Source organism: Oreochromis niloticus, linkage group LG7, assembly GCF_001858045.2.
Source record: "Oreochromis niloticus isolate F11D_XX linkage group LG7, O_niloticus_UMD_NMBU, whole genome shotgun sequence".
Taxonomy (NCBI): Eukaryota; Metazoa; Chordata; class Actinopteri; order Cichliformes; family Cichlidae; genus Oreochromis; species Oreochromis niloticus.
Genome location: NC_031972.2, coordinates 4,269,201 through 4,285,077, shown reverse-complemented (window position 1 = coordinate 4,285,077; position 15,877 = coordinate 4,269,201). Strand labels below are relative to the sequence as shown.

The window sequence follows — 15,877 nt, the reverse complement described above, 5'->3', positions numbered from 1 at the left end:
TTTTAAATAAGGTCAGAAAATCATGGCTATTTGCAGATTTTATGAAAAACACTCAAAGCTCTAGACTTAAAATCCTCCTATCAGGTAAGCTATTCTTTTTCAAATCTTCTAAACAAAGTTCATTTCATTCCATCTTTCTGTGATACAAGGGGAAAAATACATTTTTAAATAGTGTAACTAAAAACAACTTGTTTTTGTCAACAGTTTATTTTCTAATTGTCTAAGTTTTTTAAAGACATGGTGAGTTATTGTTAACTTAGTCTGAAAGTCTTTGCTCAAAGCTAGCTGAACGCCATGCAAAGAGCAGGACTGGAGATGCAATGGTAAAGGAATGGGGGGAGTGGAAGTAAGGGCAGTATATTTTTCCATTGGAGGAAAAATTATATTTGATAAAACAAAGATGGGGGGTTAATGTCCTTAGGGTAAAAGAAACTCCAAAAATGAGAGCAAAAGTAAAAAAAAAATAACAATAATAATAATAATAATTGCAGCCCAAAATATTATATTCACAACCAAATGAAATTCAAAAGAAATTCTAAAATGCCACAGTCATTGAATAGGGCAATAACAGGTCAGAGGTGAACGGGGAGGAGGAAGTACCTGGCCCTCCACTCAACCTCCGATCCTTCACATTAGCGACTGAAAGAACGGGGCAAGGAAGACAGAGGGCAAGATTAATATTGGTCATAACCCTCTGCATAAAATACATCATAGCACACTCACAAAACAAAACAAAAAACATTGAATCCCACTCTGTCCCACTAACTACGGCAGTTTGGAGACTTACTGTAGCCCATCCCCTGCAGGAAGTACTTGAAGGCTTCTGTCAGTTTGCCGGGCTGGAAAGCAACACATCAGAGTTTTTATTCCACTGAATTCTGAGCAAACAGTGTCTTAAATGTGGATGGCAAGTTCGTGCTCTGTGGTGTTTGTCTTACCTGTGTGAGCTGGGGCAGTCCACCAGAGTCAGCCATCTGCCACGGAAGGAGACAGCAGCCATCAGCCAACTAGCATATGATCAATCCACCATCCCTGTCCGCTGACTGATAGCTCTTCTTCTGTCATGGATTATGACACATCTATCTATCTATCTATCTATCTATCTATCTATCTATCTATCTATCTATCTATCTATCTATCTATCTATCTATCTATCTATCTATCTATCTATCTATCTATCTATCTATCTATCTATCTATCAGGTGGTCTATCATCAAGGTAAACAATGTCTGTGTTATTTTTTTCTTAATATTTTCTTCTATTGTCTTCTTTATGAAACATTCAGAATGTATCAACCCAAGTATTTCTAAAACTATTGCCGGTATGTCTTGTTTGTGAATATGTTTATAAATGTGTTCAGATTTATTATTTTAACTTCTACACACTGGATTACTTCCAGTGTAGAGTAATTAAGAAATAGCTATTTAGGATGTTTAACAAAACTGAACATGTTTCTTTGAACAACACAACACTAAAATAAAAATGTAAAAAATAATTTTAGAAAAAGTTAAAAGGTGTTAAAAAATAAAAAGGGTCAAAGTAGCTTCTTAGAAATATACTCAAAACTGAAACAAGGCCTTTTATTGCTGATGATCACACGTCTACTTTTCCTCTGTGTCTGACTTTGAAATGTTGCTTCAGTGAATCTACAGCAGCAGTAGGTGAAATGAGGGCAAGCGTTTACCTTCAGGAAGGTGGTGTTGGTTGGGTCCAGTTTGGAGTTACACTCGACCTTAAAGACAAAACAGCAGGCTGAGCTGACTAAGCCAGACCAGATGCGACAACAAGAACAATCACGTGTCTTTTTACATGCTTTCTGATGACTTTATCAGGCAACATAACATAAACGTCCGCATGTTTACTGATAACATTCAAGTACAATCACATGTATTTATATGGTGTATTTATTTAGATACAAGGAAAGTCAGAGTGTTTTACTGAGAAAGATCGATTTTTAAAAACTTAATAACACACAAAAATATATTGTCGAAAGGCCTTTCTTTACTCCCAGGCAAAATAAGTGAAAAGCACCAGGTATTTATGTTTTTACAGTAGTGGTGTGCATAGCCTGCAAAAAGCTGGGAGTCACTGGTTACGTCAAAAATTGTTGCAGAATACAGAGTCGGGGGCCAAAAGTCACACTAGCATGATTGGTGACACCATGATCAGTATATTTCCCAAACTATGTAATTTTCTGCACATATACTAAATACAGTAACACTTAAAAGAGATTAACAAGATAACACAAGGTCTAACACTGGCTTCTTAGGGTTAACTCTGTCGCCCATAAAGTTGGCATCTGACGACCTTCACTGTACCTTTATGATGAGTTTTGAAACCTCAGTATATATCAAACATATTAAAAAAAAACATGGTTTGATGACCATTAGAATAGGTTCTGGATTTTTCCTGTATAGGTAAGCTATCCAGTATATAAGGCGTAACTGGTTAAATGGTACATGACATGTACCCTTGTAAGAGGTGAAAACCTTTTCCCCTTGGATTAGGGGTAAATTTGGTAATATCTGTCACATTTGCTCAGTCAGAAGAGGGTGAGCTCTGCCTATATGCTGCAGAGACTTCCATCCGGGCTTTACTGTGTCACTTTTAGCCTGGATTATATTTTTTAATTCCTCAGATCTGTTTGGCTCTATTGCTTAGTTTTCTTTTCGGCGCTCTGCTGTTGTTCATGAGTGGCCATATTGTGCCAAACCTTATATATGAACACACTCAAAGGTTGATTGGGGAAATGTGAGCTGACAGTGTTCATAACTAACTTCTACCTTTGGCCTATCTTAATGAAGATATTGTAATTCTATTGATTTTAGACTTCAGTGCAAGACTCAAGTCTAAGCTCTGAAATTGCAAATTGCAGTGAGCAAGCAAAAACTATAAAGCCAAATGAAACTGCTTGCTATAATTAAAAAGATACGACACACCTTAAACTACTAACCCATATAGAGTGCTGGCGTGCTTTCAACACGCACTGAAACACTTGCTATAGATGGAAAACTTTCAACTCCAAGATAAACAGTGTCAGGACTTTATCAGAGATGGTGAATGTATAGTCCATATATGGAGATGACAGCAGTGTGTATGTGGCTGACCCAGATACTGCAGTGTGCTGCAGAGATGACTCACTCCAGCAGGATAAGATTCATCCGCAGTGTGTGCACACACAGATGTGCAAAGACACACAAACGATGCCTGACTGCTCACATGTGGACATGCAAAAGCACATTCAGGGCATCACACACAAACCACCGAGAACATGTTTTTGCTCTCTGCTGCATTTAATCTTTAATCCTTCACACAGATTCCCAAAATACATGTTTGGTAATCCTGACAAAATACAAACATATAGCTGCAGGATGAATGCACGTCTGCACTTTTTTGGATAAAATAAGAATTTTTTTTAAAGAATTTTGAGATGAGCTTCATCTGCTGATACAAAACTGCATATCAATTACAAATTATTTGCATAGCTACAACAAAACAGTTGTAAATTAGTTGCAGGAAATGCAAATGTGACTCTGGTAAATATGCATCTCTCTACATAACCCACTCACTCTGCATTAACCGAATAGAATAGAAATAGCCTTTATTGCCTTTATTGCAAATTGGCAGGCAGATAGAGCATGCAAATTACTAAGTAAAGGGAAATATGTATAAGAATATGTACAAAATGTGCTGTATATTTATGCTTAAAAAAAGAAAGAAAGAAAAGCATCATGTAAGTGGAGCACACTCTGCAGCCTGAGCTGGTCATATCAGCAGATATGAAATATTAATATGACCTCCATCTGTCACATCCAATAAAATAACCTCTGTTTGCATCTCTCACTTCCTCGCTTCCCTTCCCTCCATCCCTGCTTCCATCTCTCCATCCTTCCATCTTTCCAAGAGATTTTATAACAACAACATCACTCTCCCTGCATCTCATTCTCCATCTCACAGAGGATGGAGTGATTTGACTTCAATTTGAACAGGCGGCAGATTAACTGGTGCAGAAGCAAACATATCTGGGCCACTTCAGAGAGCCCCAGAGCGAGAGCGAGGCCATCTGGCCTCTGGAGAACACGTACACAAATAGACACACACACCTATAGTACACCTATAGTAATGCAGACAGGCAGGGGAGAGGGAGGCTTGTAGAGATGTCTCTGCTGGCTGACCTGTTTCTTTATTCATGAATGAGCACAGAGTGAGAACAAAATACTGAACAGAGTGAGAACAGGTGGAGGAAGAAGGAGGGGAGGGTCTGCTGGTAAGCTAATTTTTATTTACTCTGACAAATTGAGTCAGCTCTGTGGGGAATTTATAGAAGCAACATGAAGACAAAATGAAAGCTGATGAAGCACAGCTACTACATGATGAGACAAAGAGGTCACAGACTAATTCCAAGTCCCCTCAAAATAGTCATACAAACCTAAGTGATCTCACTCTGCACATTTGATCAAAGATACGTTCATCAAGTGAGAAATGTTTAAAACCTGCAGAGAGTTTTCCACTGAATCTTCAGCTTTAATGAGAGTTTAGGAGTTTAAGCTACTTATTCAGCTGTTATTAAAGTGCTTTAATGGTAACAGAGTAGAGGTTCTGCTACTAATGGTTTAAGGCCATTTGGGGCGTGACCAATATAAAACTTTTGCGGTACCATGTTTGGTACCTAAACAGGGAGAGTGTAATTTTTTGTTAAACACCCTGATGACTGTGTTAGTCAAGCAATACAATTGTTTTTGTGGAGCTTTAGTGCATTCATGGTGTCATTATTGGTGGCAACTCACCTTTGCACTAGATTCCCAACATCAGACAAACACAATTAGTGATTAACACGTGAGCATTTAGCAACTAAAGAACCAGATCTTTAGTTAAGGAGCTGGTGGAGACCAGCTGTGGAGCGAAAAGAAAGCGTAAACTAGACTTATGTTTGTCACATTGCCAGAAACATCGGTCAGAATAAATGTAAAGTTTTGATGTTTTGCAAGTAAGAAAGAGACGATTTTGATCAGTGCAGCTATCCAAGTAAGGAATATAAAATATGAATCCAACTGAAAGATACAAGTTGATGTGAGAATCAGATTTTTTGTTTGTCTTAACTGGCTTTAGACAAACAGAGAAAGAAAAAAAAGTGACTCACCACTCCTTCCTCTGCAGGCGCATTGTCTCCAACAACCAACATCACAGGACACCTAGAGGCCATCAGTATTCTTTGTCAACATCTTAAAAATTTTAAGCATTGACATGATTTTGCTAATTATCACTTACAGCACACGTAACTCTCTCAGATTAAATATGTCTGTTGTTCTGCTGTCGGGTCCAGACTACATGTTTGAAGATGCCTTTTACAACAGCATCTTTTACATTATATTATCTAACTTTTTATAGCTGTTTATAATACCATGTGACTCTATTTACTCAACACAAGAAACTCATTATCCTAATAGCTACTCAGCTGATTCCAGTGGTGTGTCAGTCTGTCCAAAATTAACAAAAATAAAAGCTTTAACCTCCAGTAAACCTTACATAACACTGTGCTGTGATGGCATGTCTGAAGACTTACTTCAGGGTCTTGGCGTTAAGCACTGTCCCACTGCGGTTCATCTCCAGGTCCCTCCGACTGAAAGGGGGAAGACAGGATAGACGAGTTTTTAAAAAAAGGCTGCGTATTTATGTTTGTTGTTACGTTTAGTGTTCATATTACATATATTTATATGACTTAGAAAAGAAACTGAGTTTGAACTTCCACCTGTTGTACATGTTCCAGAAAAGCTGCAGGTTGAAGTGGTTGATGTTGTTGTTGATTTGCTGCCTGTAGCTCTGCACCAGCTCTGTGTTGCTCACCAGCTCCTCCTGCACAGAAATACAGCTGTGGTCAGAAATACTTGCAGGGAACAGAGAAAATAATGATTGCTTCTTAGAATGAGGAACCCATTATTACACCTCAGAGAGTTACAGTAAACATGTTTTTTTCTTTCTTTGAACAATAACTGTAACCATTTTTTTTGACAATTACAATGTTTTTTTCTCCCAAGTTCCCTGGCAAGAACCGTTTTTTTAGAGAACAATAATCCCATATTCTACTGGGGTTTGGATTAGAGTTATGGTTCTCTGGTTTTCACCTGCAGTGACTTTGACCTCAGAAACTTAAGCACACTGGAAATTAAACAAACAACATTATGGTTTCTAATGTAAAGGTGAGTTTACCTGGCTGAAAAGATGTGGCAGCACCGTATCCGGCAAAGTGCTGGTCAGACCTGACAGCTAAGGGAAACAGAGAGTTATCGCAATGAGAAATATAAAAGGCATATGTAGGTTCATAAATGTGAAAATGGATGGATTAATAGATGGATACAGTATAGGCGAAGTACCTTGGTAGCAGCCCAGTCAATCCATCCTTTGCCATTGGGGTCGATGTTGAGCAGAACCAAACCCTCTACCAGGTCAGGGAAGATCAGCTGAGCGTAAAAGACAAAAGAAGCTTAATCTTTTTGCACACCTAAGTGGAAATGCTACTGTTGTTTCATAAATAACAATGAATAACTTTTGACTTACAGCAAATTTGGCCAGAATATAAGCTCCAGCTCCGACACCGATTCCAACGATGCTCTTGAATCTAAACAAGATCAACAATCCATCAAGTCAAATGTTTGCCAGATAAATAAGGATGCAATGCTTTAAATAATTCATATGTGTGGATACCACATGTATTGCTGCAGTGCCTACATGACAGAAAACTATTGTAGGACACACAGATGGGAAATTTATACCTGCACAGAGCCAAGTGTTCTACATCTCAGACATGAAAGGTGCTGTAGGCTCAGACTAAAATTATATCCAGCTAGGAACATCTGATATTTTCTAGTCCTATAAGTTAATTTTCTACAGTTGTTATTAAATGAACTGAAAACGCTTGATACTCGTTTTCATGTGAGGTGATTTTGTGTAGAACACAAACGGGAGCAGAAACATTTTTCTCTGATTTTGAACAATTTACCATAAAAATACAAGAAAAATACAGAATTTATGTAAATTCAAAGCATAGAGCACCCACCCAAAGTGCTCCACAACAGTGGGCAGCATGCCAGCCAGCTGGTCCATGGTGGGGTACTGGTACCTATGGAGAGAAAGTAATGACTCATTTCACTCGAAGCAATTTAAAAATCTATCAGATTCAGAATTCCGATGAGTTACTCCCAACATTTTTCTTTCATATGTTAACCGCCCGTTGTGCTGTATAAATGGATGCTTTTTAAAGCGAAAGTAATTACATAGAGTTCAATGTGCAGGATCTGGACGGTTCAGTGACGTCTTCGTTCCACTCAGTTAACGGTTTTAGATAATGGCACTATCTGCACCCTCATTGATGACCATTGATGAATGAAATTACCCTTTTTGTCTTTCTGTTTGTTGTGATTCCTCTTAAGGAAACTCCTTAGGAGGAATCACAAGTTTGAATAATAATACTTTTTGGACTGACCAGCTCATAATAAGACTTTTCAAATGTAAAAGCATCCCAACCCCCATAAATAAATACAATAAAACTAGATAAATCCATAATCAATAAAATTATTCTACAATATAATCAATAAAGGGAATATCACAATTTAAGATATTAATTCAATTAATAATTTAAGGCATAAAAACCTATAAAACTTCTCAGTTTGTAAACGACTCAGGGAACAATAAATAATTCTCCATTCGTGAGTTGTTTTTTTATACCCTTGTGGGAACTGCGACGCTCCAGTCTGCTGTCCCGGGGCATCGACGTGGCACACCACAAAATGCTTGGTGATCTCCTGCATGTCTTCATTACTGAAGAAAGCGTTGAAGCACAGCTTGTCTGTAGGAGAGTGAGGAAATAAGCAGAGGTAGCACGGGGTGAGAGGACGGAGGGCTGGGAGCAGAGGAACGTGATCACATTGAATGTGCACCACACTCTGAGAGGATCTTGAAGGTGGCCATCTGTGCAGCTCATCCTCTGCCAGCAAGGAAAGGCAAAGTCTCCTTCTAGCAAATCTGACACACAGCTTTTATTCACCTTTGTTTCTAACTGAATTGAAGAATTTCTTTATTTTAATGTGGTTTTTACACTTTACAAAATGGTCTGAAAATGATCTTCAAATGTCACTGATGCTTGGTGATGAGAAAACAGTGAGAATAGCCAAGGGCCGTATGGTGATGGTGCATATACAGTAGTGAGACATTCATTGCACATAAAACGGAGGATCTATATTGTTTTCTTGGAAGGAATGTCTGATTTATTTCCAGTGTGTCACGGAGGATTTCCCTCACTGTAGAGCTCTATTTCCTGAACCACCATAGAGAACATTAAATTCTGAAATAGCTTCATGTATAATAGATGTCAGTTCTCCTTATGCCCTCCTCCCACCGGGTCTGCAGTTGGCCTATTTTCTGCTCATGCGTGTCAGACTCAGTGAAGCCATCCAGCAACATTGTTTCCTCCTTGGGCTCTGCCTGAGCAATGTTAATTAAATGGACCAATTAACAAGACAACTAGGTTAGAGATGAAAAGCAGGGGAGGGGAGCTGGACGCTCTGACTTTGCCGCAGTGCCGGCTTGCGGGCAATAATACGAATGCTACGTGACCACTGACGTGAGAAGTTTCTCATCACGAACACGCTGAATCACTGCTCAGCTCTTTCACATTATACTCCTACTGACTCCGTGACCTACTTTCTCCCTCTACTTTCTTTATCTGCCTCTCGTTCTTCCTCTCCTTTTATTTCCCATGCTCTGCATCCTGTGCAATTAGATGCAATACTTTATTTTCTTTCCTAACAATTTCTACTCCGTGACCTGATTTTTACTTCTTAAATGAGCCCTTCTCCTCTCCCTCGGCCTCTCTCTCTTTTTGCTGCACTCCTAATCTCTTTATCTTTATTTCACTTTCATTTTTTCCCAGCCCCCTCCTGTTCTCTTGTTCTCTCTAGATCTGTGTTTTTAATCGAGGGAACTGCCAGATTGCTGTGCCATCTGCTGATTGGGAGTCATTTTAATGGAACAATAAGCCCCCCACCAATTTTTCTTTATGCTTTCTATTTTTTACTGTGACTCCTTTCATCGCTCGCTCTTGCTCCATCCTATGTGATTGTGTGCTGCAGTCAACTGATTTAGTGACTAGCTGTGAATACTAATAGCCCTGTGGTTCTGCTGCAGCAGCAGAACATTTTCTATTCTAGTTTATACATATATATGTATATATATATATATACATATATATGTGCATAATAATATATATTTGTGTGTACTTTTTTTCTGGAGTGGGTGGATTTCTGTGGGGTTTTTTCACCACCTGAGACAGAATGATGCAGAAAAATGTAGTCAGATATTTGCCGTCATACATATATCACCTCCGCTTCCTCTCACACCATCCTAATTCACCCCCACCCTCCTTATCCCACCTCCACCCATCAAAGCAGCACCGCAGTGCCGCTGGCCCCGCCTCGCCTCCCTCTGCAGGATGTCCATGTTTTTCTGACCTACATTTCATCGATGCCTCTCATCGTCTCAAATTAAGACAAATGCTTTGGGGTTTTTTTTTAATTGTTTTTATTTTTACCCCACCTACGTATATGCCTCATTAAATTAAATTAAGTGCAGGCAGTGCACTCAGTGACTTTGCACAATGATGGGAGTGTCATGACAGCATCCAGCTCTTGGTGCATGGAATGAAAATCAAAAGAGTTGCGATGATGTGTTATCTAATGATGACAACATATTTTCTTGTCAAAGATAATTAATTTTGTCAAGCACCAAATGCACGCAGCTTTTTAAGTCATTTAATAGTTTTGATTAGTCTCTGTGAGATGATGAAGTCTTTGCTGTACTAGTTTTAGAGGAGACCTTTATACTGGTGATTGGAAACGACTGAAGGAGCTTTGAATGCGTCCCTCTTCAAATTAATCCTTAATTATGTTGTACTGGACTCTGGTGCAGTTCATGTTCATGCCAAGTTTCTTCTGATTGGCTGGCTCTTGTAAACATCAGGTTTGAACATTAGTTGTGCTCCTGTGTTCGTGGCGAGAGCTGACATCATGGAGAGCCAAGACTATAAAAAACTGTCAGCATGATTCACAAATATTTGACCATGTTTACGATGACCGTCCACCACTGAAATACTACACATGCCCCAAACTGTTGACTCTAAGTCATTTGATTACATGTAAATTTTGTTACGTAAGATATTTTCTTGAATGGGACACATTCAGTTTATATCAAGCTGATTTCTTTAATGATTATTTTTTTGAATAAAGTAATTAATTAATAAAAATCCATCAAAATTAGGTGTTCGTGTTTATGTTCATAATATATTGCTTAAAATTAAGAACTTCACTACCTACCACAATACTTAGTGTAATACTAGTATTTGCGCCTCATTGTGAGAAGAAGCAGGCCTTTGTAAAATATATGTCATGCTTTAACAATCATATTCTTCATTCTTTTTCTAAGATAGAGTCATTTCTTTGTAGTGGCGACACTTTTAGGTCAAATAAAAAGACAAACACTGACAGAACTGTTTGAGGTGTCAGTCAACATCAGTGACTAAACCTAAACGAAAACTAAACCTGTGCTATCAGAATGTAATCTGTTTTGGTTTGTTTGCTTTGTGTGCCATTCTGGTTGGTTTGGATCTGATGATGACCTGGGTGTTAAATTCTTGTAAAATAACACGTGCTTCTTTTAAATGTGACTCATGCTGAAAAAGTGTGTGTGTGTGTGTGTGTGTGTGTGTGCGTGCGTGTGTGTGTGTGTGTGTGTGCGTGTGTGTCTGTGCGTGTGCGTGTGTGTGTGTGTGTGTGTGTGTGTGTGTGCGAGCGTGCAAAGTAAAGGTAGGAAGCCAATTATCACCTTTGATAAGTGCAGAAACAGGAGCATCTGTTAAGACACCAACACAATACTCACGGTTCAGTCCCACGTCGTGGTAGGTGAGGATAGCGGGCTTGTTTCCCTTGGGTGCCCCTCGGATCACCACATGCAGCATCCCATAAGGGGTCTCAACATCATGTTCCTGTGAAATACACAAAAACACACAATTACCTGGTGGTTCGCACATAGTCGCCACATAACTCCTTCGGGGATGAACAGATGTCCTCACTAATCCGTCATTGCAAGAGTTTCCCTTTGTGCACCAGCACACATTAAGCACTCATAATTTCACCTGCTTTTTGTTGAACTTGCTCTTTTGCCATTAATAGCCAGTTCACACTACGCTCCTCATTAATCTTCCATGACAGAGGCAAGTGCAGCGATAATTAGCGGATAATCCTACGGATGAACTATTGGACGTTAATTTACTTAGAAGGTCGTGTTTTAAATAATTTAACAGTCAGTGGCTTTGAAGATCTACAGTCCAGACTTTGATGGAATATTTTAAAAAGCAGGAGGAATTAAATATGAAGACAATTTAACTATTAGTGGCTAACTGCTATTTAGAAATTGCAAAAACAACTACAGTAATTTAACTGCAAATTGTGTGGAGACTTTCAGCAAAAGTCATGGCAGCCTTTGGACTGACTGACAAACCGTCATCCAGTCTTACACCAGTGGCAGACACCATGTGTGGTTCTTGTGAGTTTGAGGCTCCAAATCTGAAAACAGCTCAACGGTCTCTAAACTGGAAACTGTGACTTCTGATGGGGGTTAAGCTAATCTTCATACGCTTTGTATACCTTTGGTAACACTTTAAAATAAAACCACTGCTAACACAGATAACAGATACTGATGCTTAAAAAAGCCAATGCTGATATTTTTTTTATATGTTTATTTTATTTTGGCAGAAGAAAATGTTTAAAAATAAACTGTAAAACTCTCTGTTTCACATTCAGAATGACAAACATGACAGACGAATATTAGCGATCCATATCTGTGATTTGGGCTGATCTATGTTAGCTTTATTTTTTGTATTTATATTTTTGTATACTTGGAATGTTAATATGTTTGCCTCGAGGGAAAATTAATATGTTATATAAATAAATGTCATTTGACTTCAGCTGATGTTGATGTAAGTCTCTGCATTCCGACTTACATTGAAATAATGCAGAATCTACTAGAGATGCTCTTTTATTATTATTGTTATTAATAATAAACAATAATAGTTATTTGTATGCAAAACAACTCACACGAATGCTTAGTATAAAGTCCTTAGCAATTTATAAACTCCAAATATGCAAATATGGAAAACAAAATCTTATGTCAGAGTATATGAGTCCTGTGATTTTTACCGATATGATGTCATCAAATAACTTATGTGTGCGAATGTGTCGAGTTATGAACCACATTTTGTCAGCATCTGCTGACCACAAAAAGCCAAACTCAAAATGGAGGCAGTAAATATGAGAAACCATCAACTGCGCAACTGAGACACACACACACACACACACACACACACACACACACACACCCACACAGCAGAGTGATGCTTTGGGATTATTATGCCAGGTTCAGGCGGTAAACTGCACTGAAGCCTTTATTGATGCTGCTCCCACTCTGGTCTATATTTTGCACTCTGAAGCAAACACACGCTGACAGGCTGTCATTATTGTCCTCCCCTCAGCATCCTTTCACACCTTAAACTGTTCAGACGCAGAGAAACAGCTGCCTGAAATTCTCTGTCAGCCTGCTGCTGTCAATCTGCAGCATCTTCGATGCCCGCCTGCTTCTTGTAAAATAACACACAATCATCGTGGAGTTATTTAAATAACTCCCAAATGACTCACAGCGCAGAAATACAGCAGTGCCACAGATGCAGCCAAGTGACAAAATTCCACATAATCCTCTCTTCTAGCAGCAAATAGTCATGGAGCAGACAGCTAGGAGTTAATCCGGCTGGATTATCTCTCTATTATTTCAGCGTTAACATCAGTGTTATCTGCAATCAGCATTCTAATTTGAGGCAGTTACTGCATCAGAGGCTTTGTTTGCAGACTGTTGTAGTGACATTTCACAGACACATGAGCTCCTCAGATAATTGCGATATCTTCGAGAGAGAATCCAAGCTTCCCACAATAACTGTCTGTGTAGCAACATGACAAAAGCGAATGATGCTATTTCGTTTTTTATTACGAAACTAGGTGAACAGAAAAACAAGCATGCAACAACCTTACTCGTCTGCTTCAAGGTTGCATAAATGACACTGCAGAAGGATTAACACTTGCCCTGCACACCCTCGTCTGCAGAGGTGTGCGCATCAGAGCATTGCACAGAATCTGTGTTAGTGCGCTTAAGTGTGTCAGTGGGCCAGAGTCAGAGCAGCCCATCAACTGACACTGACGCTGCAGCTTCAGCTGAATACAAAACAGCAGCACACAGCAGTACACAGAAAACGCGCTGCCTTTATCTCCTGCAGTAACACCTGCGTTCTATATGATTCAGAATAAACAGAAGCATCACAAAATGAACTGACAAAGAGCAGGAAAAGCAGTGTTTGTGGTGTTGATGACACTCAGGATTGGTCCTGATCAATCACTCACCCCATCCCAACACTCAGGCATGGCTCCCTCACAAGTCTACGCTCAGCTGATGAAGAAGAAGAGCAGACAGGCAAGCGAGCAGCCAGACCTCTCCTGTGTTACGGGACTAGGTCCTGGTGAGGGTGGTCTGCAGGACGGAGAGCTGGCTAGTGGATGCTGCAGAGTCTTTGTCTGCTTTGCTGCACTCCCAGCCGCGCTCTTAAACGAGGAGCTGGAGCCGCCCTCCCCACTCCCACTCTCTCTCTGACATTCTGTATGCAGGCCGGAGACGATTGGCTCACAGTGCTGCCTCCCCTCCCCTGGATTGGTCCGCTGGTCCTGTGAGTCTTCCGTGGTTCTCGCATCAGCACCACTGCTCTACTTTTGATCTTGTTTTGCTTTGCTGTTTTTCTCAGCAACCGGTTATCTTTGAGCCTTTTGGCAAAACAGCAAAACCGCTGCTCTTCATGAATTATAGAAAACGTTTTGTTAAAAGCCACAAGAACACCTTTACTGTGTGCCCGCCTGGACATGGCATTAATGTGGCAATGAGCTTGATTATTATGCAGTTAAAGGATATCATAAAAAGCCAAAAGGAGAAAACTGAGCTTTTGACTCACAGAGATTACTTGTACCTGATTGAGCTGAGTATAGCTGAGTATGTGAGACTTTGCTCATGTTTAATCTGAGCTTCAAACACCAACCTTTGGGGTAAGCAACACTCATACAAAGGAAACTCAGTACACATTTGCATTCCTAGAAATTACGCTGTTAAGTACCAGCAAGGAGCCTTTAACTAGACAGAGGTTTTCACTCCGCCTTCATTTCTCTGGTCAACAACAACATTTTTCTGTGACAGTGAGGGTCAAGCAAGACTCGCCATCACTATCAGACATCATGCAGCTACAGTAGGAGTAATAATTATTTAATGCCCTGCTGAATTTGTAAGCTTGCTCACTACTAAGAAATAAAGAGACTCTAATTTTCATGGTCATTTCATTTTGCTATGGAAAATCTGTGGACGCATCTGAAGCTTCAAGTTGGCAAGCGTCAGCCAAGGAACGAGACGTGTGCAGACCTGGTGACCAGCTACATCTTACTGCTGTGCTCGCCAACAAAGGTTTCTTCACCAAGTACTAAGTCATGTTTTGCTTGGGGATCAAATACTTATTTAATTGCAAACGAATCAGTTTATAACTTTTATTTGATGCATTTTTCTGGAGGTTTGGTTGATATTCTATCTCTCTCCATTAAAATGAAACTACCATAAAAAGTATTTGTAAGTGAGAAAAAAAATAATGATTTTCCTCACTTTGTGATGGGGCATACAGCTGGGACTCTGAGGACAGAGACTTGGGTCTGGGTTGCTTTTAAGCACAATAAGCTAAAGTGCACTGAGTTTAAACTCAATGCACAACAGTATTGATACTGTACACAAGTGTTTGTGTATCATAAAACTTTGCTTAGACGCTCATCAGCTACAATATTACAGCCATCTGCCCAGCATGGTGTGGCAGATTTGGGTCAGGGACAAAGACTCTCTGAGGGTGTCCTGTGCTGTCTGGCCCTGGGATACTGTCAGCAGAATATTTGGATCTCGCGAGCTGCAGTTTTAGGTCTCTGTGGATGAAGTGTGGGGGGTGTACTGTCCTGCTGTGACAGCTTGCCTTTCGCCATAGAAGGAATCGTGCATGGTCAGCAACATTGCTGAAGTACATGTAGTACATGTTGAAGTCACATCCACATGAATGTCAGTACCTGATGTTTCCCTGCAGGGTATTGCTCTGTAACAGGATAGTCGATGTTGTCAGTGTTCACCTTTAATGAATAACACTGTGTACAGTTGCTGTATTTCTCCATTTTGAGGGAAGCTTGCTAAGGTGGAGGGAGCGAGGGATACGTGCATGTTCTCATGGCTGGGATGGTGTCTGAGTGACTATCGAGCTGGCTGCAGGCCCTCCCCCTCTTCTCTCTGCGCTCCCATTTAGCAGCCCTGCATTTAGTCCTGTCTCTCAGTTCTCTCTCTTTCCTCTCCCTTTCTGCCTTCTTTTCTTTCCCACTCTATCCCCCCTTTCCTGTTGAGAGAGCGCTCGACGTGCTGACTTAGTAACTGTAAACACCACTCTTTGCTTTCCCATCCTTTCTCTTTGACTTTGTCCCCCCTTTCCCTTCCCGCTGGAGATTAACTCTCTCCCTGCTGAGTCTGCATCATGCTGTCTGCTTTAAACATACAGTCTCTGCCAGCAAGCTTTCGAGGAGCAGCGATGTGAAAATCAACGCAGAAACGGCGTCAAACGCAGGGATGAAATACAATATGTTGCTCATTATACGTCAAACATTTTCATCTCTGCAGCAATGCGTAGGCCCACGCAGGCACAACTATTCGGATTCCTCCCATCTTTTTT

The 15,877-nt window shown here is 40.0% G+C and overlaps 1 protein-coding gene across 7 annotated transcripts in view; it reads right to left on the bottom strand.

Annotated features, from left to right (window-relative positions):
• Positions 1-15,877, bottom strand: part of ndrg4 (NDRG family member 4) — a 62,998-nt gene that overhangs the window by 4,578 nt on the left and 42,543 nt on the right. For 4 of the 7 annotated variants that reach the window (XM_005449275.3, XM_005449279.3, XM_005449277.3 and 1 more), the window contains 13 exons: positions 10,927-11,032; positions 7,723-7,843; positions 7,055-7,117; positions 6,556-6,616; positions 6,372-6,458; positions 6,208-6,264; positions 5,750-5,853; positions 5,564-5,620; positions 5,141-5,192; positions 1,685-1,732; positions 939-974; positions 788-839; positions 601-639 (listed from right to left, as the gene is read on the bottom strand). In XM_005449275.3, coding sequence (XP_005449332.1) covers positions 601-639; positions 788-839; positions 939-974; positions 1,685-1,732; positions 5,141-5,192; positions 5,564-5,620; positions 5,750-5,853; positions 6,208-6,264; positions 6,372-6,458; positions 6,556-6,616; positions 7,055-7,117; positions 7,723-7,843; positions 10,927-11,032 — 883 coding nt within the window. Of the gene's footprint in view, positions 1-600; positions 640-787; positions 840-938; positions 975-1,684; positions 1,733-5,140; positions 5,193-5,563; positions 5,621-5,749; positions 5,854-6,207; positions 6,265-6,371; positions 6,459-6,555; positions 6,617-7,054; positions 7,118-7,722; positions 7,844-10,926; positions 11,033-13,493; positions 13,689-15,877 lie in introns of those variants that run through there. The other 3 variants (XM_003439402.5, XM_003439401.5, XM_025908749.1) reach the window with 3 other exon arrangements.